At 37.9% G+C, this 24,068-nt stretch overlaps 1 protein-coding gene across 1 annotated transcript in view; it reads left to right on the top strand.

The window, feature by feature from the left end:
- cdh13 (cadherin 13, H-cadherin (heart)) overlaps window positions 1–24,068 on the top strand; it is a 441,664-nt gene that overhangs the window by 193,641 nt on the left and 223,955 nt on the right. The window contains exon 5 of the mRNA XM_074631905.1: window positions 14,542–14,694. Coding sequence (XP_074488006.1) covers window positions 14,542–14,694 — 153 coding nt within the window. The remainder of the gene's footprint in view (window positions 1–14,541; window positions 14,695–24,068) is intronic.

Genomic DNA, 24,068 nt, shown 5'->3' with positions numbered 1-24,068 from the left:
TCCATCCAAAAGTCCCTGGTTCAGATTACTCCTGTCTCAGAGAATAGGATTGTCAGCCAACCAACTTGGCAACACTCCTGAAAAACACCACTACTGTATGAGGCCAGTAGTATAGGACTGGTTCGTTTGCGCGTGCATGTGAAATGCGCGTGCACGTGAGCATGCGCGCGCGTGTGCGCGCGTGCACGCGCGCGCGCGTGTGTGTGTGTGGGGATACAGGTGAACCCTTGGTGACCCTGGTGTCCTTTTTGTAACCCTAGGGCTGATGTTAATTATTGGTAGTTGTCCAAAGGTGTCTGCTGTAAGGTGTTATCAGTTGCTCCACAACAAAAAAAGAAAGACCCCATCCTGTGGATCCTGATGCAGATAAAAAATACAGTTGTATCCCAATATGTGTCTTTTATTACAGTATCATTAAAAGTTCAAACAAACCCTGCTTCCTGTGACCAAATGTTTTTGCCTTTTTGGTGTGCCACAGAAGACCCATACTGTTGATCCTGATTCAGATAAAAAAAAAAAAGTCAGTTGTATCCAAGATGTTATCAGTTGCTCTGTAAACAAAAGAAGACCCCCTCCTGTGGATCCTGCTTCAGTGAACAAAACACAGTTGTATCCCTATATGTGAACTCCGTTGCATCCCAATATGTGTCTTTATTACAGTACCATTAAAAGTTCAAACAAACCCCTGGTCCCTGTGACCAAATGTTTTTGCCTTTTTGGTGTGCCACAGAAGACCCATACTGTTGATCCTGAGTCAGATAAAAAAAAAAGTCAGTTGTATCCAAGATGTTATCAGTTGCTCAGTAAACAAAAGAAGACCCCCTCCTGTGGATCCTGCTTCAGTGAACAAAACACAGTTGTATCCCTAGATGTGAACTCCGCTGTATCCAAGAGGTGTCTTTTTTATTACAGTACTCATAAAAGTTCAAGCAAACCCCAGTGTGTTGGGGTCAAAATGTTTATGGCTTTTGATGATGTGATGGTTGGTACTGTTTGCAGGCTATATCAGCATGGCTCCTGTCAACCATGCTTATTCTGTGAGAGGGTGTTTGGATTAGCGTTGTTCGTAGTCGATATTAACATGTATCCAGGACAAATGGTGTGAGAAGGGAAGTATGTCATCTCCTTCATGTCATCTCCTAAAATTCTTTATGAGATGTATCTGTGAGAGGGGGTGGGGTATGGGGTGGTATTGTTTGTAATAGATATCAGCATGTATCCAGGGACAAATGGGGTGGATGTGAGCGGGATGGGGGTCATCTCTTGTATGCCATCTCCTAAAATTCTTTAGGAGATGTATCTGTGCTGTAATGATTTGTTAACATTTAAATTGGTAGATGTGTGTTAGTACACCACTAATTTTGCTTGTAGTCATCTCCCAAAAAAAAAAAAGCGGTGCAATGTCGGTAGAGTTACAATATAGTGGGTTTTTAAAAAAAAAAAAAAAAAAAAAAAAAAAAAATGTATGTAGTGTGAATGGGGCAACCTCAAGGCCTGTCAACCATGCGTATTCATGAGATGTCACTAGCTCCATCTTTTACCTACACTTTGTGTATATAGTCAGCATTCAGCTGAGGTCGTGTTTACCAAACTTCACAACTTTTGAAGAGGACGCTTTTCCTAACGCCACTCTTGCATTTTGCACATTAGGTACAGTGTTCTTTTCTTTGGATGCTTCATTTTTGGCGTCTGTGAACATAGAGCTGATGTGACTTGCCAAAAAGCCCCAGTTTTGTCTCATCTGTCCAAAAGACATTCTCCAAGAAGCTTTGTGGCTTGTCAATATGCATTTTGGCATATTCCAGCCTCACTTTTTTATGATTTGGTGTCCTCCGGGGTTGTCTGCCATTAAGTCCACTTTGGCTCAAACAGGAGAAAATGGCTCATGGACTACTACTAAAACACTATGAATACTATAGAACTAACTAGCATTGTTAGAAAAATAATTATTAATGGGCCAAATTTCTTGGGTATTTTAGCGTGCGATCAACTGCCTAAACACATCAGGCTGCTTGGAGATGGTCTTATAGCTTTTACCTTTAACATGCTTGTCTATAATTTTCTTTCTAATCTCCTGAGACAACTCTCTCCTTAGCTTTCTGTGGTCCATGTTCAGTGTGGTACACACCATGATACCAATGTTTAATGTGCCCCTATGGTCAAATTATTTTCAATCTTTTCTAGGGGTACCATCATTTTTGTCCAGGCCAGCTTCATTAGTTTGTTTTTTTAAATGATTCTGAACCAAAATTCAAAAACATTAGCTGATTTTCATTAGTTCATTTTCAATACATTTTTATTGATTATTACTTTTTTGTCAGTTTCAAGTTATTTCAGTGACCATTGTTTTTTTTTTTTTTATTCTTTCTTTAACGGAAGGGTACCAACAATTTTGACTATGTGTGTAGATACACACACACACACACACACACACACACACACATACAGTATATACATATGTCTATATCCACACCCGCTTACATATAGATATCCACTTAGACACAGCCAATGTTTAATGTGCCCCTATGGTCAAATTATTTTCAATCTTTTCTAGGGGTACCATCATTTTTGTCCAGGCCAGCTTCATTAGTTTGTTTTTTTAAATGATTCTGAACCAAAATTCAAAAACATTAGCTGATTTTCATTAGTTCATTTTCAATAAATTTTTATTATTACTTTTTGTCAGTTTCAAGTTATTTCAGTGACCATTGTTTTTTTTATTCTTTCTTTAACGGAAGGGTACCAACAATTTTGACTAAGTGTGTAGATACACACACACACACACACATACAGTATATACATATGTCTATATCCACACCCGCTTACATATAGATATCCACTTAGACACATTCGCTTACACAGTTATCTATTCTATTTTACAGACAAAAAAAAAAAAGGACATATTTACATCCCTTTAGTTGACCTTTTTGTCGACATTACTTATTAATTAATTTTGTTTAACTCCAATCCTCACCCTGACTCAAAGTAGCCCACCCATGATCAAAAATGATATTCTGTTCTTTTATTTCTATTAACATCCCTCTCAAGAACCCACTGATGTTTCAAAAACTTTTTGAAATGTTCAGTGTTTAACTGTTGTCTTTCTATAGCTTTAAATATAAATGCTTTCCCCATCGTAATGATGATGTTGTTCAGGTCTTTTCCTTTTTTTTTTTCATCACCCCTTAAATCACCAAACATTATAGATAAAGGACAACTATAGAAATTTGATTTGTAGACTGAGATCCACTTTTTTCAACGTTAATCCAAAATAATGCAACTTCCTTACAATACCAAAAATAAATGAATGTCTGACTCCTCTTCCTCCTCACACAATCTACATATGTCACCTTGTTGGATGCCCCATTTTAATTTTTTTTAGCATTCTCTTAGTAGGCAAGAATTTGTAGATTAGTTTTAGTTGTAAAATTCTAATGGAGACATCAAAAGAAGTTGTGTAAATACATGCATATACTTTCCTCCATGGGATACATTTGTCTAACAAATACCCCCATTTTTGACTGGATAGCTACTGGTGTAGCAGAAATGTGTTTAAGTTGCATGTATAACTGATATATTTTCTTGTTTATTTTTGTCTTATTCATCCATGTTGTGTCCTTAATGTAGGGGTAACATGCCATTTGTTTTGTACATAATAATAGCTTCCTTTTCCAGATCTGAGGTATAGCTGCACAGAGTTGATTAAATGTAAAAAGGTCACAAACATTACCGTATACTATTTTAAATTCATCATAAGTCTTGATTTCGCCCCCACTATTCAAGAGGTCATTTATAAATAATATTCCTTTTTTCAAACATTGATTCAATAAAGATACGGTGATCATTAATCAAAATATTTCTATTATACCACAACACTTGGCTCTGGATTTCATAACTTCACACTGGTTGATGATATTGGTATTGAAACCAACTGACTATGGCCACGTCCAAAAAGACGGATAAGTATGGAAATGACTTTCTCTTTAATATAGTGAACTGAAAAGCAGTTAACTGGAGGTAAGGATAGAGTTCTTTGTGGAACAGAGGATGAGCAGACCTCAATCATTTTGCTGAAAACCACTGCGGATTTAAGATACATTTTGGTATAAGGGATGCTTTTAGTGCAAAGTTGAGTGCCTTAAGGTTTAACAATTTAAGTCCACAGTGTTTGTAATCATTATACAGATAAGCTCTTTTAATTTCGTCAGGCTTCCAACCCCATATGAAATTGAACACATTTTGCTCATATTTTTTAAACAGCTCCTCTCCTGGGGTAGGTAATGACATGAGGATATAGATAAACTGAGGAATCACTAAGGAATTTATCACGGTTATTTTTTTCCATATAAAGTTAAGTTAGTCATTCCCCAAACTTTTTAATTTTCTGTCTACTGTATGTAGCTTTCTATCAAAGTTTTCCTTCATGATAAGGTCCATGTCTTTAGGGATATGTATACCAATGACATCTATTGGGCCATCTGACCATTTTAGTGGGCAGATTACTATAGATATTAAAATTTGTACCTTTCAGAGATCCAATTCGCAGCACAGTACATTTATCATAGTTAGGTTTTAGTCAGGAAATTACTGAGAAGTTATTCAACTCTTTAACTAATGCAGTAAAGGATGCAACATTTGGTTGATTTTGAAAGTTTACATCGTCCGCATACATTGATATTTTTGATTCCAAACTATTTATTCTCAAACCTTCTATGTTGTTATTCATTCTTACTTTTTGTGCTAAGATTTCTATAGCTATAATAAATAGATACGCAGACAGTGGACATCCTTCTTTCAATCTTCTATATTGCTTAATTGTTTCAGAAAAAAAACATTGTTTATTATTTTACACTTTGGATTACTATACATTACTTTTTATTCAACTAATTAAAGAGTCTCCAAAGTTAAAATATTCTAAACATTTATAAATAAAATCCAAACGTACTTTATCGAAAGCTTTCTCAAAGGCAGCAAAAAAAAAAAAAAAAAATTAAAGCAGGGTTTTTTGTTGAGTCATAATATTCAATTATTTCAATTATTTGTCTAATACTGTCACTGATAGATCGACACTGTAAGAAGCCACACTGATCTGGATGAATAATATTGGGCAGTACTAGTTTTAATCTGTTTGCAAGACATTTGGCTAATATTTTAGCATCGTTACATTGTAGTGTGATTGGTCTCCAATTCTTTAGAGTAGTGGGATCTTTATACCTTCCACCTGAATCTTGTTTCAATAATAGTGAGATTAAACCTTCCTGTCGAGTTTCTGTAAGTTGTTTTTTGCTATATGACCAGTTGAAGGTGTTCAGCAAAGGTGTTTTAACAGACTCATAGAAGGTTTGATAAAAGTTTACAGGTATGCCATCGGCTCCTGGACTTTTTACCTTTTTCAAAGGAGTTAATAGCTGGATGTAATTCCATCCAGCGTAATAAGTCCCTCACAAGATTTTTTTCTTTCTCTGTTAACTTTACGGTATTATCGTCTTGAGAATTGGGGGTAGTATTTTGAGGCAATAAATCCTCTGGTGGGCTCTGTAAGGAGTACAATTTTGAAAAATAATTATGTTGTACCAGCAAAATTTCCCTTGGTTTTTTCAATGATTTTATTTCCTACTACAAGCTTCAAAACATTTTTCTTTACAGTGTTTTTATACTGCAGATTTAAAAAATATTTGGTTGATCTCTCCCGATTTTTCCAGCCATTCTATTCTATTTCTCAAATATGATACGTTGGCTTTCTCTGCACATAGTCTTTCTAACTCTCTTTCCTTGTGCTCAAGATTGTCCAGTAGAGCTTGTGACACATTTGTATTATTGTCTACCCGTTCTGTTAAATCTTCTATCTCAGCTATCAATATTTTTTCTGTCTCCAAACGATTTTTATTTTTCCTTGAGCTGTATTGAATGCAGTGTCCCCTTAAGGTGTATTTTAAAAGCATCCCATATAATCAAAGGATCCGCTGTATCATTATACACTACAAAGAAATCTTTTATGAATTTGTTTGTTGTATCTATAAACTCTTTATCCTTCAATAGCTTCTGATTTAATTTCCAGTATCCGGGACCCCTATGAAACGTTGTGGTACAAATGCTCAAGGTTATAAGATGATGATCTGACCTAAATCTCTCTTTAATCTCGACTTTATTCATTTTTGGAGTCAAAGAAAATGATGTTAAGAAATAATCTATTCTGCTAGCCTGATTTCCTCGTCTCCATGTATATCTTGTTTGCTTTGGATTTTGCAATCGCCATATGTCAATTAAATCTAGTGAGGTCATGAGGCCAGAAATAGCATTATATGCTCTAGAATGATAATTCTTAGTTTGTATGCCTTTTCGATCCAGATCTACATCCAACACAGTGTTGTAGTCTCCTGTCATTATCAAATTTTTTATCATGTAGTTTTTCTTTTCTTGCAACATGTTGAATATATCTTGAAAGAAGAGTGGATCATCAGAATGAGGTGCATACAGATTTACTAATACAAATTCTAGGCTATCCACCAATATATCTTGTATAATATATCTACCTGCTTGATGTATTATTGTATCTTTGACCACAATATCTACTTCCTTTTTATACATTATCATTACAACTTTAGAATTTGAGCATCCGTGTGAAAAGTATATGTTATCCCCTCCACTCTGTTTTCCATTTAATCTCATACAGTTGGGTAGAGTGAGTCTCTTGTAAACAAAATATATCATAGTTTTTATCCGTAAGCCAACTAATAAAGTGTCCCCTTTTCTTCCTATCAGCTAAACCGTTACAGTTGAAGCTTGATATTACTAACTTAGACATATTTGATCTTCAGTGGATTCTATACTTTCATGATTCTTGAAAAAAAAAAAGGATGGAAATAATAATAGTGACACCAAAACAACGGGAAGGGGCTGAAAATATTTCCTGTTTCTTCCATCCTCTGATGATATATTTTCTATTGTCATATTTCTCTCCCTTTTTAAATAGCGTCTAAGAGAAACATTTTACTATAACAAAACATCCAATCCCAATTTATGAGCGCAAAACTAAGAACAAAAGATCATCATTTTTTTATTTTCTGCATTGATGATCTTTTGTTCTTAGTTTTGCGCTCATAAATTGGGATTGGATGTTTTGTTATAGTAAAATGTTTCTCTTAGACGCTATTTAAAAAGGGAGAGAAATATGACAATAGAAAATATATCATCAGAGGATGGAAGAAACAGGAAATATTTTCAGCCCCTTCCCGTTGTTTTGGTGTCACTATTATTATTTCCATCCTTTTTTTTTTTCAAGAATCATGAAAGTATAGAATCCACTGAAGATCAAATATGTCTAAGTTAGTAATATCAAGCTTCAACTGTAACGGTTTAGCTGATAGGAAGAAAAGGGGACACTTTATTAGTTGGCTTACGGATAAAAACTATGATATATTTTGTTTACAAGAGACTCACTCTACCCAACTGTATGAGATTAAATGGAAAACAGAGTGGAGGGGATAACATATACTTTTCACACGGATGCTCAAATTCTAAAGTTGTAATGATAATGTATAAAAAGGAAGTAGATATTGTGGTCAAAGATACAATAATACATCAAGCAGGTAGATATATTATACAAGATATATTGGTGGATAGCCTAGAATTTGTATTAGTAAATCTGTATGCACCTCATTCTGATGATCCACTCTTCTTTCAAGATATATTCAACATGTTGCAAGAAAAGAAAAACTACATGATAAAAAATTTGATAATGACAGGAGACTACAACACTGTGTTGGATGTAGATCTGGATCGAAAAGGCATACAAACTAAGAATTATCATTCTAGAGCATATAATGCTATTTCTGGCCTCATGACCTCACTAGATTTAATTGACATATGGCGATTGCAAAATCCAAAGCAAACAAGATATACATGGAGACGAGGAAATCAGGCTAGCAGAATAGATTATTTCTTAACATCATTTTCTTTGACTCCAAAAATGAATAAAGTCGAGATTAAAGAGAGATTTAGGTCAGATCATCATCTTATAACCTTGAGCATTTGTACCACAACGTTTCATAGGGGTCCCGGATACTGGAAATTAAATCAGAAGCTATTGAAGGATAAAGAGTTTATAGATACAACAAACAAATTCATAAAAGATTTCTTTGTAGTGTATAATGATACAGCGGATCCTTTGATTATATGGGATGCTTTTAAAATACACCTTAAGGGGACACTGCATTCAATACAGCTCAAGGAAAAATAAAAATCGTTTGGAGACAGAAAAAATATTGATAGCTGAGATAGAAGATTTAACAGAACGGGTAGACAATAATACAAATGTGTCACAAGCTCTACTGGACAATCTTGAGCACAAGGAAAGAGAGTTAGAAAGACTATGTGCAGAGAAAGCCAACGTATCATATTTGAGAAATAGAATAGAATGGCTGGAAAAATCGGGAGAGATCAACCAAATATTTTTTAAATCTGCAGTATAAAAACACTGTAAAGAAAAATGTTTTGAAGCTTGTAGTAGGAAATAAAATCATTGAAAAAACCAAGGGAAATTTTGCTGGTACAACATAATTATTTTTCAAAATTGTACTCCTTACAGAGCCCACCAGAGGATTTATTGCCTCAAAATACTACCCCCAATTCTCAAGACGATAATACCGTAAAGTTAACAGAGAAAGAAAAAAATCTTGTGAGGGACTTATTACGCTGGATGGAATTACATCCAGCTATTAACTCCTTTGAAAAAGGTAAAAAGTCCAGGAGCCGATGGCATACCTGTAAACTTTTATCAAACCTTCTATGAGTCTGTTAAAACACCTTTGCTGAACACCTTCAACTGGTCATATAGCAAAAAACAACTTACAGAAACTCGACAGGAAGGTTTAATCTCACTATTATTGAAACAAGATTCAGGTGGAAGGTATAAAGATCCCACTACTCTAAAGAATTGGAGACCAATCACACTACAATGTAACGATGCTAAAATATTAGCCAAATGTCTTGCAAACAGATTAAAACTAGTACTGCCCAATATTATTCATCCAGATCAGTGTGGCTTCTTACAGTGTCGATCTATCAGTGACAGTATTAGACAAATAATTGAAATAATTGAATATTATGACTCAACAAAAAACCCTGCTTTAATTTTTTTTTTTTTTTTTTGCTGCCTTTGAGAAAGCTTTCGATAAAGTACGTTTGGATTTTATTTATAAATGTTTAGAATATTTTAACTTTGGAGACTCTTTAATTAGTTGAATAAAAAGTAATGTATAGTAATCCAAAGTGTAAAATAATAAACAATGTTTTTTTTCTGAAACAATTAAGCAATATAGAAGATTGAAAGAAGGATGTCCACTGTCTGCGTATCTATTTATTATAGCTATAGAAATCTTAGCACAAAAAGTAAGAATGAATAACAACATAGAAGGTTTGAGAATAAATAGTTTGGAATCAAAAATATCAATGTATGCGGACGATGTAAACTTTCAAAATCAACCAAATGTTGCATCCTTTACTGCATTAGTTAAAGAGTTGAATAACTTCTCAGTAATTTCCTGACTAAAACCTAACTATGATAAATGTACTGTGCTGCGAATTGGATCTCTGAAAGGTACAAATTTTAATATCTATAGTAATCTGCCCACTAAAATGGTCAGATGGCCCAATAGATGTCATTGGTATACATATCCCTAAAGACATGGACCTTATCATGAAGGAAAACTTTGATAGAAAGCTACATACAGTAGACAGAAAATTAAAAAGTTTGGGGAATGACTAACTTAACTTTATATGGAAAAAAATAACCGTGATAAATTCCTTAGTGATTCCTCAGTTTATCTATATCCTCATGTCATTACCTACCCCAGGAGAGGAGCTGTTTAAAAAATATGAGCAAAATGTGTTCAATTTCATATGGGGTTGGAAGCCTGACGAAATTAAAAGAGCTTATCTGTATAATGATTACAAACACTGTGGACTTAAATTGTTAAACCTTAAGGCACTCAACTTTGCACTAAAAGCATCCCTTATACCAAAATGTATCTTAAATCCGCAGTGGTTTTCAGCAAAATGATTGAGGTCTGCTCATCCTCTGTTCCACAAAGAACTCTATCCTTACCTCCAGTTAACTGCTTTTCAGTTCACTATATTAAAGAGAAAGTCATTTCCATACTTATCCGTCTTTTTGGACGTGGCCATAGTCAGTTGGTTTCAATACCAATATCATCAACCAGTGTGAAGTTATGAAATCCAGAGCCAAGTGTTGTGGTATAATAGAAATATTTTGATTAATGATCACCGTATCTTTATTGAATCAATGTTTGAAAAAAGGAATATTATTTATAAATGACCTCTTGAATAGTGGGGGCGAAATCAAGACTTATGATGAATTTAAAATAGTATACGGTAATGTTTGTGACCTTTTTACATTTAATCAACTCTGTGCAGCTATACCTCAGATCTGGAAAAGGAAGCTATTATTATGTACAAAACAAATGGCATGTTACCCCTACATTAAGGACACAACATGGATGAATAAGACAAAAATAAACAAGAAAATATATCAGTTATACATGCAACTTAAACACATTTCTGCTACACCAGTAGCTATCCAGTCAAAAATGGGGGTATTTGTTAGACAAATGTATCCCATGGAGGAAAGTATATGCATGTATTTACACAACTTCTTTTGATGTCTCCATTAGAATTTTACAACTAAAACTAATCTACAAATTCTTGCCTACTAAGAGAATGCTAAAAAAAATTAAAATGGGGCATCCAACAAGGTGACATATGTAGATTGTGTGAGGAGGAAGAGGAGTCAGACATTCATTTATTTTTGGTATTGTAAGGAAGTTGCATTATTTTGGATTAACGTTGAAAAAAGTGGATCTCAGTCTACAAATCAAATTTCTATAGTTGTCCTTTATCTATAATGTTTGGTGATTTAAGGGGTGATGAAAAAAAAAAAGGAAAAGACCTGAACAACATCATCATTACGATGGGGAAAGCATTTATATTTAAAGCTATAGAAAGACAACAGTTAAACACTGAACATTTCAAAAAGTTTTTGAAACATCAGTGGGTTCTTGAGAGGGATGTTAATAGAAATAAAAGAACAGAATATCATTTTTGATCATGGGTGGGCTACTTTGAGTCAGGGTGAGGATTGGAGTTAAACAAAATTAATTAATAAGTAATGTCGACAAAAAGGTCAACTAAAGGGATGTAAATATGTCCTTTTTTTTTTTTGTCTGTAAAATAGAATAGATAACTGTGTAAGCGAATGTGTCTAAGTGGATATCTATATGTAAGCGGGTGTGGATAAAGACATATGTATATACTGTATGTGTGTGTGTGTGTGTGTATCTACACACTTAGTCAAAATTGTTGGTACCCTTCCGTTAAAGAAAGAATAAAAAAAACAATGGTCACTGAAATAACTTGAAACTGACAAAAAGTAATAATAAAAATTTATTGAAAATGAACTAATGAAAATCAGCTAATGTTTTTGAATTTTGGTTCAGAATCATTTAAAAAAACAAACTAATGAAGCTGGCCTGGACAAAAATGATGGTACCCCTAGAAAAGATTGAAAATAATTTGACCATAGGGGCACATTAAACATTGGCTGTGTCTAAGTGGATATCTATATGTAAGCGGGTGTGGATATAGACATATGTATATACTGTATGTGTGTGTGTGTGTGTGTGTGTGTGTGTGTGTGTATCTACACACATAGTCAAAATTGTTGGTACCCTTCCGTTAAAGAAAGAATAAAAAAAAAAAAAACAATGGTCACTGAAATAACTTGAAACTGACAAAAAAGTAATAATCAATAAAAATGTATTGAAAATGAACTAATGAAAATCAGCTAATGTTTTTGAATTTTGGTTCAGAATCATTTAAAAAAACAAACTAATGAAGCTGGCCTGGACAAAAATGATGGTACCCCTAGAAAAGATTGAAAATAATTTGACCATAGGGGCACATTAAACATTGGTATCATGGTGTGTACCACACTGAACATGGACCACAGAAAGCTAAGGAGAGAGTTGTCTCAGGAGATTAGAAAGAAAATTATAGACAAGCATGTTAAAGGTAAAAGCTATAAGACCATCTCCAAGCAGCCTGATGTGTTTAGGCAGTTGATCGCACGCTAAAATACCCAAGAAATTTGGCCCATTAATAATTATTTTTCTAACAATGCTAGTTAGTTCTATAGTATTCATAGTGTTTTAGTAGTAGTCCATGAGCCATTTTCTCCTGTTTGAGCCAAAGTGGACTTAATGGCAGACAACCCCGGAGGACACCAAATCATAAAAAAGTGAGGCTGGAATATGCCAAAATGCATATTGACAAGCCACAAAGCTTCTTGGAGAATGTCTTTTGGACAGATGAGACAAAACTGGGGCTTTTTGGCAAGTCACATCAGCTCTATGTTCACAGACGCCAAAAATGAAGCATCCAAAGAAAAGAACACTGTACCTAATGTGCAAAATGCAAGAGTGGCGTTAGGAAAAGCGTCCTCTTCAAAAGTTGTGAAGTTTGGTAAACACGACCTCAGCTGAATGCTGACTATATACACAAAGTGTAGGTAAAAGATGGAGCTAGTGACATCTCATGAATACGCATGGTTGACAGGCCTTGAGGTTGCCCCATTCACACTACATACATTTTTTTTTTTTTTTTTTTTTTTTTTTTTTAAAAACCCACTATATTGTAACTCTACCGACATTGCACCGCTTTTTTTTTTTTGGGAGATGACTACAAGCAAAATTAGTGGTGTACTAACACACATCTACCAATTTAAATGTTAACAAATCATTACAGCACAGATACATCTCCTAAAGAATTTTAGGAGATGGCATACAAGAGATGACCCCCATCCCGCTCACATCCACCCCATTTGTCCCTGGATACATGCTGATATCTATTACAAACAATACCACCCCATACCCCACCCCCTCTCACAGATACATCTCATAAAGAATTTTAGGAGATGACATGAAGGAGATGACATACTTCCCTTCTCACACCATTTGTCCTGGATACATGTTAATATCGACTACGAACAACGCTAATCCAAACACCCTCTCACAGAATAAGCATGGTTGACAGGAGCCATGCTGATATAGCCTGCAAACAGTACCAACCATCACATCATCAAAAGCCATAAACATTTTGACCCCAACACACTGGGGTTTGCTTGAACTTTTATGAGTACTGTAATAAAAAAGACACCTCTTGGATACAGCGGAGTTCACATCTAGGGATACAACTGTGTTTTGTTCACTGAAGCAGGATCCACAGGAGGGGGTCTTCTTTTGTTTACTGAGCAACTGATAACATCTTGGATACAACTGACTTTTTTTTTTATCTGACTCAGGATCAACAGTATGGGTCTTCTGTGGCACACCAAAAAGGCAAAAACATTTGGTCACAGGGACCAGGGGTTTGTTTGAACTTTTAATGGTACTGTAATAAAGACACATATTGGGATGCAACGGAGTTCACATATAGGGATACAACTGTGTTTTGTTCACTGAAGCAGGATCCACAGGAGGGGGTCTTCTTTTGTTTACAGAGCAACTGATAACATCTTGGATACAACTGACTTTTTTTTTTTTATCTGAATCAGGATCAACAGTATGGGTCTTCTGTGGCACACCAAAAAGGCAAAAACATTTGGTCACAGGAAGCAGGGTTTGTTTGAACTTTTAATGATACTGTAATAAAAGACACATATTGGGATACAACTGTATTTTTTATCTGCATCAGGATCCACAGGATGGGGTCTTTCTTTTTTTGTTGTGGAGCAACTGATAACACCTTACAGCAGACACCTTTGGACAACTACCAATAATTAACATCAGCCCTAGGGTTACAAAAAGGACACCAGGGTCACCAAGGGTTCACCTGTATCCCCACACACACACACGCGCGCGCGCGTGCACGCGCGCACACGCGCGCGCATGCTCACGTGCACGCGCATTTCACATGCACGCGCAAACGAACCAGTCCTATACTACTGAGGCCGTTTCACAGCATTTGGTTCTAAATCTTTCCTCACACGCCGAAAAAACGCTCATCTACATAACATTCACACTTAATTATTAAGGGATGGATTTTTATATTTATTTAACTGTTCCACTTTCCTTATCTGAAAGGAATCCTAGCATGCATTAACAAGTGGTCACAGCAGGCCTCCGACGCTCAGAGAAACGATGCTAACTTTCTTGCCAACTGATGAAATCAAATCAAAGTCTTGTCTGATATACATTTTTAATTGCGAGCTATCAGGGATTTGCATCACCATTCAAGGCGCAGTAAGCTCCTTTTGCTCAAATGTGTATCAACAAATTCTAATAAGTGTTTTTCAGTACGCATAGCTTCGAAAATGAAAAAAAAATAAAAAATGGAAGCAGTAATTCACCAATTCTTTGCTTCGGGAAATAGGCTTACTCAGAAATAAATGGGAAAATCTTACAATTGTTCGAGTTGTTGATGTCTGTGTGTGTGTGTGTGTGTGTGTGTGTGTGTGTGTGTCTGCAGGTGATTTCAACAGAGAAGTTAGAGAACCATATCTTCCGTCTGACAGGCCCCGGTGCTGACCAGGATCCCAAAGGTCTCTTCACCATTGACACAGACACAGGAGACGTGTCAGTCAGACGCTCACTGGACCGGGAGGCCATTGACTCCTACCAGGTCAGTGTGTGTGTGTGTGTGTGTGTGTGTGCTGCTTATTGTGTTTGTGTGTATGTTCTTTCCTCTCCTTTCTGTCCACCTGGCCACTATTTCTCTGACACATTTATTGTTTCCTTGTCAGTCTCAGTGTTCACGCAGTTCCTATTTTGCTCACTGATTATTTCCTTTTCAACTCGGTCAAGTTATTAATGAGAAATTGTAGTTCAAAGAAAAATCCACTTTGATCAATCTCTCTCGACTGTAGCATATGCTCAGCATACTGGCATATGGAAAACAACAGAACAGTGAGGGGGTTTAGGGAAAGAGCACTTTGTAACATTTTGTAACAAGACTATACATTCATTGACAGCGTTATTTGGGAACGGATGGGCTTCGCATGTTGTGAAAGACGAAATAATGCTATCAGTTTGAAGTGGGTGAGTGCGATGAAAGAACATTAGTGTCTGTTTGAGGTGCCTGCTGGGTTTGGTGCCCTCGGGGCTGTCTGTCTGACGAAACCATTCCCCTGTAACAAAAAGGGGGCAGAGAAAATCTACTTTTTGAGTCAGTCAATTGATCTTATCCCGTTTTTCTGAAACCAGGCGCGAGTGCGGGTGTTCAGCTGGATGCAAGCTGTCGATAAGCTAACTGGCTTTTGTAAAAAGTCAGAAATAATTCACTCCGTAAACAGCAACAGATGTGAGAGGAGAGCAGGCATGAGACGAACAGAGAGGAAGGCGGAGAGGCGCGACACACACATTCACCAAATGTATTTAGTCTTCCCCCGCTTACTATTACATGCATGGTGTAACCAGGACATTGGCTTTCAGTGGCTACGGTCTGGTTCAGGTTGTTTACAAGCACCTTTGACACCCAGTAACTGAGCATCCCTGTATCTCATGAATAATCTGGTTAAACAGATAGAATGGTCTGCTAGGAAAACATACAACAAGACATCAGCTGCAGTATAAATGAATAATATGTTACTCTGAATATGGAAGGGAATGATGACCCAGTAATAGAAGCAGTATTTCTCACGGTCATGCCCTCTGTTGACACCACACTGTGGCCATTACACTGTGTAGATCTGGGTTTACACAGTTGTAGGAAAGCAAATGTAAAAAAGAGCAACATGTTTAAATGCCAGGGGCGAGCCATGAGTGCGAGCTGAACTTGGTAATTCGGAGTTTTGACATGTACGCTCCCTTAGTCCAAAATTACATTCTTGAAGTAAATGGAGCAAATGAGGAGGGCGGCTTAGGCCCGGCGGGAGCGGTCAAACTTGGCTTTCTCCAAATGTAAAAGTGGTGTGGATGAGTCTTTTATTAAGAGTGATACTCTGCATTTTAAGAGTTTGGAGTGTGGTGGCTTTTTTTCTCTAGCCTCTAAACAGTGTCGCTGGCAATTTCAGACTCTTTTTAGGAGTGCCCAAGCGCACCTAAATTTAATTTCAGCACCCCTAAAAAATAATTATCAAACTCTCTGAGACCTGTGGGATCGCCGGCGGACATAACTGTCTCTGAGAGGCTGTAGCTCAGTCTTAAAGCTAGAGTGATGATACTGGTATCATATGAAACAAGAAAACCTAAGGAATCCATTGGTATCAACCAATACATGTCATGGCAAGCGACAATTGCTTGTTTTATCTCGTGTAGTGTGTCATAGTAGACGACAACCAACGTCATGTCTGTGACGCCTCACGACGTCCTGACCGAAAGTCTAGCATCTTTGATTTTCTTTTTTTTTTTTTATTTCCACGACGTGTTCCGTCGTGGCCGTAACTTGTCGAGCAGGCGCGCACAACTGTAAACAATGGCAAAGTGAAAGGAGGAGCGATGTTGGTGCTGTGAGGTTGAATTGTAAAATATAGGATAGGTTTGTGGAGCTATGGTTTTTGGCAACACCCAAGCCTTTTTGATGTTTCGTTGAGGGACTACCATCACAGAGTGAAAAAAAAAATAAAGCTGGCGTGAAATAGCAAAGGCACTTCAGCAAACCTGATGAGTCAGCTACTGCCATTAGCATCAAGCTTCCTTCCTGATGACATCACGCCCTCACAACACGACTAGCGATGATTGGTAGGGGACTGACGTGTGGTCTGTCATGTCTCGGTCAAGTCACAGCAAGAATTTATGACTCTCAATTGCCTAATCTAACTTAGTGACCATCATAGCCGACAAAAATATTGCGTAGTCTAAACCAGGCATAATAGGTGAAACAAAGAGTTGAAATGAGATCTAATCAGGCAGCATAAGTGAAAACGGGCTTTAGAGAAAGTCGGGTCATACCGGGACATCAAATTGGCCCTTTTGGTCAATACTGAGATTGTTAAAAGAAGGGTGGTTCCCTGTTGATCCATCAATAACGTTCAGAAGAAATAACCCTGTTTGTATTCTTAAAACAGACCTTTCAGTTATTTCATAAGCTGTACATATTGTGCCTCTTTCAAGTACTCGCAGTATATTAATTTTAGACTTCAGGCAGACACTTTTTTCACTCCGTCAGCACTGCTACTATTATTTACAAAACAAAGATTATAGACACACGCATGGAGACCTTCAAAGCAACCGCACTTATCTAATAGTTGTTCCAATATCCTCAAAGTGTAGTGACAGGCTCAGTGAAAGAAAGTTTTTGGGCCCTTGTCGGCTATAACAAAAGTTGGTACGTAAAAACTCCTGGGAGGAAGACAATGAGAGAATTGGGAAAGAAGACAGCGAAGAAGAGAGAAGAGCGGAGAATGAGGGTCTGGGGACCTTCTCCATAAAGATTTTACTGTGCTCGGTATGGAAAAGTTTAGCTCAGCACAGAGATATTTAATGACACAATGACTGAGCTGAGATTGAGAGGAGAAAAAAAAGAAGATAAAGGGTGGCAGAAGTAAAATAGGAGACATGTGGAGAGCTTGAAACACAATCCTGCACGGACTCAACAGACTTGTAGATTTACTCAATACTAGAATATGATTTATTAATTGATATCATTTTAAGATGGCGAGTGGATTGTTGCTGACGTATGACCTGAAAGACAACGTTATCCAAACACAGTATATACACACATGGCTAGCAAGTCTATTGCAAGATAAGGGTGATTTATTAGAACAGCTAGCTGCAGATTTTATTATTCCCGAGTACATTACCTGTCCAAAAGTAGCTGATTCAACTTTGAATCCCTTATCTTCCTGTACTTAGTTGTTTCCGTGGTGTGAAGGCTCCTGAACCAATATTAACCCTTATCTTTGAGTGATTTGTCTCTTTGCTGCCTCAGATGCTGCTTCTTGTTTCACAGGGAATATTGGGTAGGAGCCTGTTGTTTATTGGAATCAGCTATTTAAAAAAAAGTGGCCCTCCAGTACTTGCATTTTGCTGTTGATGTCATTATGCGACACAACAGTGATGGGAAACACGCCTCATGTGACAGACTCAGATGGAGACTTTATTGAAACTGTCAGTCAGAAAGGTAGCCGACGACAAGTCAGAGCAAAGATAACTTTTATATTCAACTTGTCTCAACATCTAACAACAGTTCACCATGCACGTAACTTAAAATAACATGAGTCGATTAGAATAAGTCATGGCTTTCAGTTTGATTATGTATCTGCCTGCTGACCCAAGATTGAAATGAAAATTTCCCCCCCCCCCAAAAAAAACCCCTCGGAGTGATTTTGCCCTCTTATTCTGACCATAATAACCGTGAGATTTAATTGAAGGCTTCAGTCAATGGCTAAATAATTCCATCATAGTGAAAAAACTGAACCAGTCTAATATGCCATTGTTTCAATGGCCTGGAGTGAATTAGCTTCTGACATTAATTATGGCTTCACTAATGATCATTATTTCCAACCTGAGAGTTGTAATCCCTGAAGACAAGCTGGTACGCCTCTCTATACACATACTATACATGTGCATATGCCCTCGCACCAACCCGTTCTCTCTCCCAACTCGTCAAATACCGGCGTTTGGTAAATGCCCCTCGGCAACAGAAACCAACGCAAGGAGGCACCCTTTAGCAACAGTATTTGACGAACCGGGCTTTCAACTAACTCCAATATAAACTGACCCGCAGCGTTACGTGATAGTCGGAGCAAGTGACATAGCATTAATAAGTGTGAGAGTCCATTCAGAGCAGGTGGGAGATGTGGTGGATGGGTCAAATAAACACAAGACTTTCAACCAGGAGACCGCTGTTTGACCGTGTGAAACTAAAATTATCGTTGACTCTTTAGTCAAGAGAGTCGTTATTATCGTCAGTCCCGTGAGTCTCGTGAGCCGCTAGTTAGTGAAGTTAACTTCAACCATGACCGTTTCCTAAACCTAACTAAGGCCCTGTTCAGACCTGGTATTAACATGCGTCCTCAGTGATCGGATCAAAAGTGGACAGCTTTAAGTACGTCTATTCACACCTGGCATTAAAATGCGTCTCCACATGCGTCTTGAGTGGCCACTTGTGATCCGATCTCACTTCCCCGCCCCATATGCAAATAAACACGTAGTAAACACATGGCTAATACAGCAGCCGTTGTGACATAATATTACATGAATATCAGTAGTATCCCACATATTCGTTAATTCTGGTACATTTTATTAACATCAAAATAAAAGGTTATTGTACCGACGCGCCGCCAATGCCGGCACCGCTGCTTTTCCCAGAAAACAGCGGGGTACAGCGCTCCACAGAGCCAGGGAAGAAAAGAGAACAGGCGGGCGGTCGGGTGTCAGCTCCGCGCAAAGCAGCGGAACAAAAACACAGACACATCTACTACTGTACTTAGAGCTGTCCATTTATGATCCGATCACTGAGGATGCATGTTAATACCAGGTCTGAACAGGGCCTATGTGGTTGTGTTGCCTACACCTAACTTCTTGTGAAAGTTTATTTTGAAAGGACACTGCATGTATAGAGCGTATATTGACACGCTGTCCCTGGTCCGTCCAAAAGTAACACAAAGAGGGTACCGTGTGCGTCGGTCTCAAATGCCAAGGGGCACTGACCAAACAACACTATTTGACGAGTTGGGAGTGAGAATGTGTTGCTTCCACACACACGTGCTGTACACTTTGCTTCCTCCCTTCTTTGTCCTCTTTCCAACCAGGCCTGCATTCAATATCTTGCTCTCTCTTCTTATCATAAGGAGATAATAAGTCTGTGTCCCCGTCATAACTCAGGACAAGGGTCTGTTATCAAAAGCAGCTTTTCCTTTTTATCGATGGTATAACACTGTGTGCAGAATGACGACTGCATCACTTTTATAGTGCCCAGTGGTCCTCGCAGGCTGTCCCAGTCACATTCATTAAGGCTGTCTCCTTTCCTATACTGTAGCTAATGGCTTATGTGGGGATGAAACATGAAATATTCAGAGGGAGATTAAAATCACCATTACTCTAAATGCATTTTATAGACAAAGTGAAACAGGGAGCTCAGGGTCTTTCACTATGTGGCAAAGCCTTCTTTCATGTTAGACGTTATCTGTTAAAGCTGCTATAATCAATATTTTTACATTAACATTGGATCACATGACTACTCGTATGTGAAAACAAACCCACAGACATTCATCATGTGACTCTGCAGTTCCTCTCACTCCTCATTCGTTTTAGTGTCTTCTAACTAATTGTTTTGGTTAACTTTAATGATTTTAGGTTGTCCGTCCGTCAGTATGTCCATCTGCATGCACGGACGTCCGACCCATTATCCTGAGCGCAACATCACAGAAACACCTGTAGGACTCAAGGGTGAACTGAATAGATTTTGGTGGTCAAAGGTCGATGTCACTGTGACCTCACAAAACATGTTTTTATGCCTCCGCTCCAGCGAGAGCTTTGTGGCCAGAGGCATTATCTTTCAGGGTTGTAAGTCCGTACGTCCGTCTGTCTGGTCTATTCTTGTGAACGCAATATCTCAGGAACGCCTGGGGGGAATTTCTTCATATTTAGCACAAACGTCCACTTGGACTCAGAGGTCAACTGATTCGATTTTAGTGGTCAAAGGTCAAGGTCACTGTAACCCCACATCCGTCCTATTCTCATGATAGCCCAAGAACAGCTTGAGTGAATTTCTTCAAATTTGGCACAAACGTCCTCTTTGATTCAAGAATGACCGGATTTGATTTTCGTTGTCAAAGGTCACTGTGACCTCACAAAAGACACTTTTGGCAATAACTCAATAATTAATATGCTAAATATGACAATTTCACACACATGTCTGACAGGATAAAGTGATGGAGTTATGATATTTTGAATAGACATGGATATAAACTGCAACTTGTCTTGTTGGCAGATGCATACAATATTGAGGCATTAATACTACAGTAGTTCCCAACTGCCCTCAAGAGACCAAAAAATTAGTTCTTGCAGGTTTATATATACTGTTTATTTAATCACACATCAGTGCTTTGCAGGTAAATGTGCATTCAAGTCTGAGACGTTGACATATTATTTAACGATTGGTCACACCAAGACGCAGACATGCAAGATGTTCATGGTATTAATCTTCAATCCATGATGTTTTTGAAGTAACATTTGAAGGGAAATGTCAGTAAATGTCAAATCTATTATCCATCAAGAGTCATGATTGAATGCCATCATGTTTCCTCTCGAGGCACTTCTTTAGGATATAACAGTGGATGTTGTTTTGGATATAGATTACATTTTTCCCTCCCTAGATGGTGGCTCCTTATGTTCAGGGTAATATGTCAATCTCCAGTCAACACTGATCCTCTGGCAGTCTTCTGCCTTGCCAACCTCCCCGGATGTTTAAGTTGTGGACTCTTCCTTAAATGTATCAATATTCTGTTGTGCAGACGGCCAAGGTTGTATTGACCAGACCCTCCACTTCCTTCCGCTTCCTTTCTTTCCTTCTCCTCCCTATTTCACGGCATGATGATGATTGATTGATATCGGCAAAGAAACGGACCACCTTTCCCACAAGGTCATTGTGTATCAAAATAATATTGGCAACGGCTTTGAAAAAAATGAAATCAATAAGGTTGACTGGCTTTGTATCTAAATGCAGCGGTCAGAGTTCTGGAGGCGCAGCTTGAAATATATGGATGCAGACACTACTGCAAGTTAAAGTACAAACTAAGCAAAACTTAGGAAACACATTTAAGAAAAAAGCACCGTCTAACTTCAGCATAACAACAGCGAGGGGTCAGCGCAAGACAGATTGAAACTGGGAATGCTAAATAGGCTATTACATGAACAACAAGCAAGGCGAAGCAACAAACAAAGCACTGACAAAGTAAACATTTGCTGTGGAAGAACAAACAGACACAGCGATCAGCTTGGCCACATGTTCACAAGGATTTAATGTCAAACATTATTTTCTTATTAAGCTCAATTAGGGTGAAAATGAATGGTAATGAGATGGAAAATGGAGCGAGGAAGGGAGAGGAAGGAGTGCGGGGCTTATCGCTGCGGTTATGACAAGCCTGGGTCGGGTCGAGAGTGGCGGGGAAGAACCCTAATTGGCTTAGGACAGAGGAAGGATAGAACGTGAAGTGATAAATAACAGTCTTGTTTACACAGGTAGAAGGATGACCCTCAGTAATGCAGGTCATCGCAGCAATAAGTGTGGTGAGTCCTTTGTACGTGCTTACCTTGGAGATGCTGAAATTTAGGGTAGACAAAAAGCATACAGGTACAAATAGTGCTGTGGAGATTATTTTCAGGTTAAAAGTTCTGTTTCTTTGTGATTCCCACACACAGGCAGCTCTTAACTGCCAGAATAGTAAGTTATTACTAATATAAACCAAAGAGTCTGTGGGTGCAGCCTAATTATTTTAGTACTGTGTGTTTATAAATAATATACTTCAATTTAATGGTGCTTATCGGTGCTTAATACGTGATTTGGAGCATTTCTGTTGCCTCTCAACATGGCGATGGCGAGCCGGCGGCTTGCAGCTAATGGAGCTAGCAGCGCTGCTGACGGAGATAACAGTGTTAAGGTCTTTGCACACCAAGTCCGTATTTTGTATGCATTTTTTGAATACATCATCTGATAAAAAAAGGTTACGCACAGAATCCTTGCTCACTGAATCCAATGCGTTTTATTATTCTATTTGTTGGGAAAATTCGCAATACGATACAAAACTGAATTATTTACGTGGGTGCAATGGATAGCGTTAGTCCAAAACGGGGCGAATGAATGAATGACATTAGCAAGAAGCTATCGTTTAGCTGCCTAGAGCACAATCACTACTGTCTAATCTTTCCTACATCCTTTGTTTTGCGACCTCCCCGATTCCAAGCTGTTCTGCAATCACCTGCTACCGTCTATCTTTAAATTACACATCTCTGTATTCTTTTAGATTTTTTATCGTAAAGTGCTTTGTGCTGAGAGACGAAGTGAATCAGATTATCAGATGCCATTTTGAATGATGACGTTTGCACGGACGGTGGCTCTGAGTGGTCCAAAAACCCTCTTTTGCCTCTTGACGCGAACTACGAAAAAATTCTGAAAATCGAACCTGTTCAGAAAACTTTAATCAGAGATGAAAGTTTTGGAGTCGGTGTGTAAACATGATTTACACAACGTGAGGTCATATTTATTTTTTAACATGCGACAATTTCGGACGAATAATACGGACTAACCTGAGGTTGGAACCGCAGGGTGGGTGCTATACGCTTCGGTCAGACGGTCAGGACGGCGTTATCAACTGTAACCGCCGTATGAGAGCAGTGCAGAGCAGCAGCCCTTAAGCTAGCCACATGCATGAACATCTCAGCTCAGCTACTGTATATCAACAAAGCGAGGAGAAGCTAGGAACACAAAACACACAGAGGTGGGGCGACTTCATTCTCTGCTCAGGTAGACTTTACTCCACCATATCTTTACTGCTATTTTAATGCTCTAGATATTGAACTTAGCACCATAAAGACTTTAAATTGTCTTAAAAAATCACCTTAATCCCAGTGTTTGCTGTTGGTCCGCTTTCTTTGGGCTTTGTTGCAGCTCGCGCCTCGCAGTAGAAAGCAGCATCCACTCTTGTGATGTCCTGTGACAGCAGATCTAAACGGCACCATACTCTGCTCCCTATATTCTGTCTGTCAAGCCACAGTACACCATGACAAAGGAAGGACTCACAAAAAAAACCTCCACATTGACCTATATCAACTCTGTGAAGGCCAAGCTGTGAATTGACAGCTGTTTTGAATTCTAGATATTTAAATATCTCAGCTTTCAAAAAGTGTGGACAGCTGTGCCCTCAAAACAGTTTTGTTAGGTTGTCAAACTGTATAGATTTTTACCTATATTTACCTATTCTTGACAGCGTAGACATCAAACGGTGGCATTCTTTGACAGATCACTCTCATGGAAAAGACTCTTGTTGCGGCTACTGACTTTCTTTATAGTGAAGTTTGTTTTTATTTCACAGAAAGCAACTTAAGGCTAAAATA

This window comes from Sebastes fasciatus, chromosome 4 (genome assembly GCF_043250625.1).
Source record: "Sebastes fasciatus isolate fSebFas1 chromosome 4, fSebFas1.pri, whole genome shotgun sequence".
Lineage (NCBI taxonomy): Eukaryota > Metazoa > Chordata > Actinopteri > Perciformes > Sebastidae > Sebastes > Sebastes fasciatus.
The sequence above is the reverse complement of the archived record's forward strand: the minus strand, read 5'-3'. Positions and strand labels throughout refer to the sequence as shown.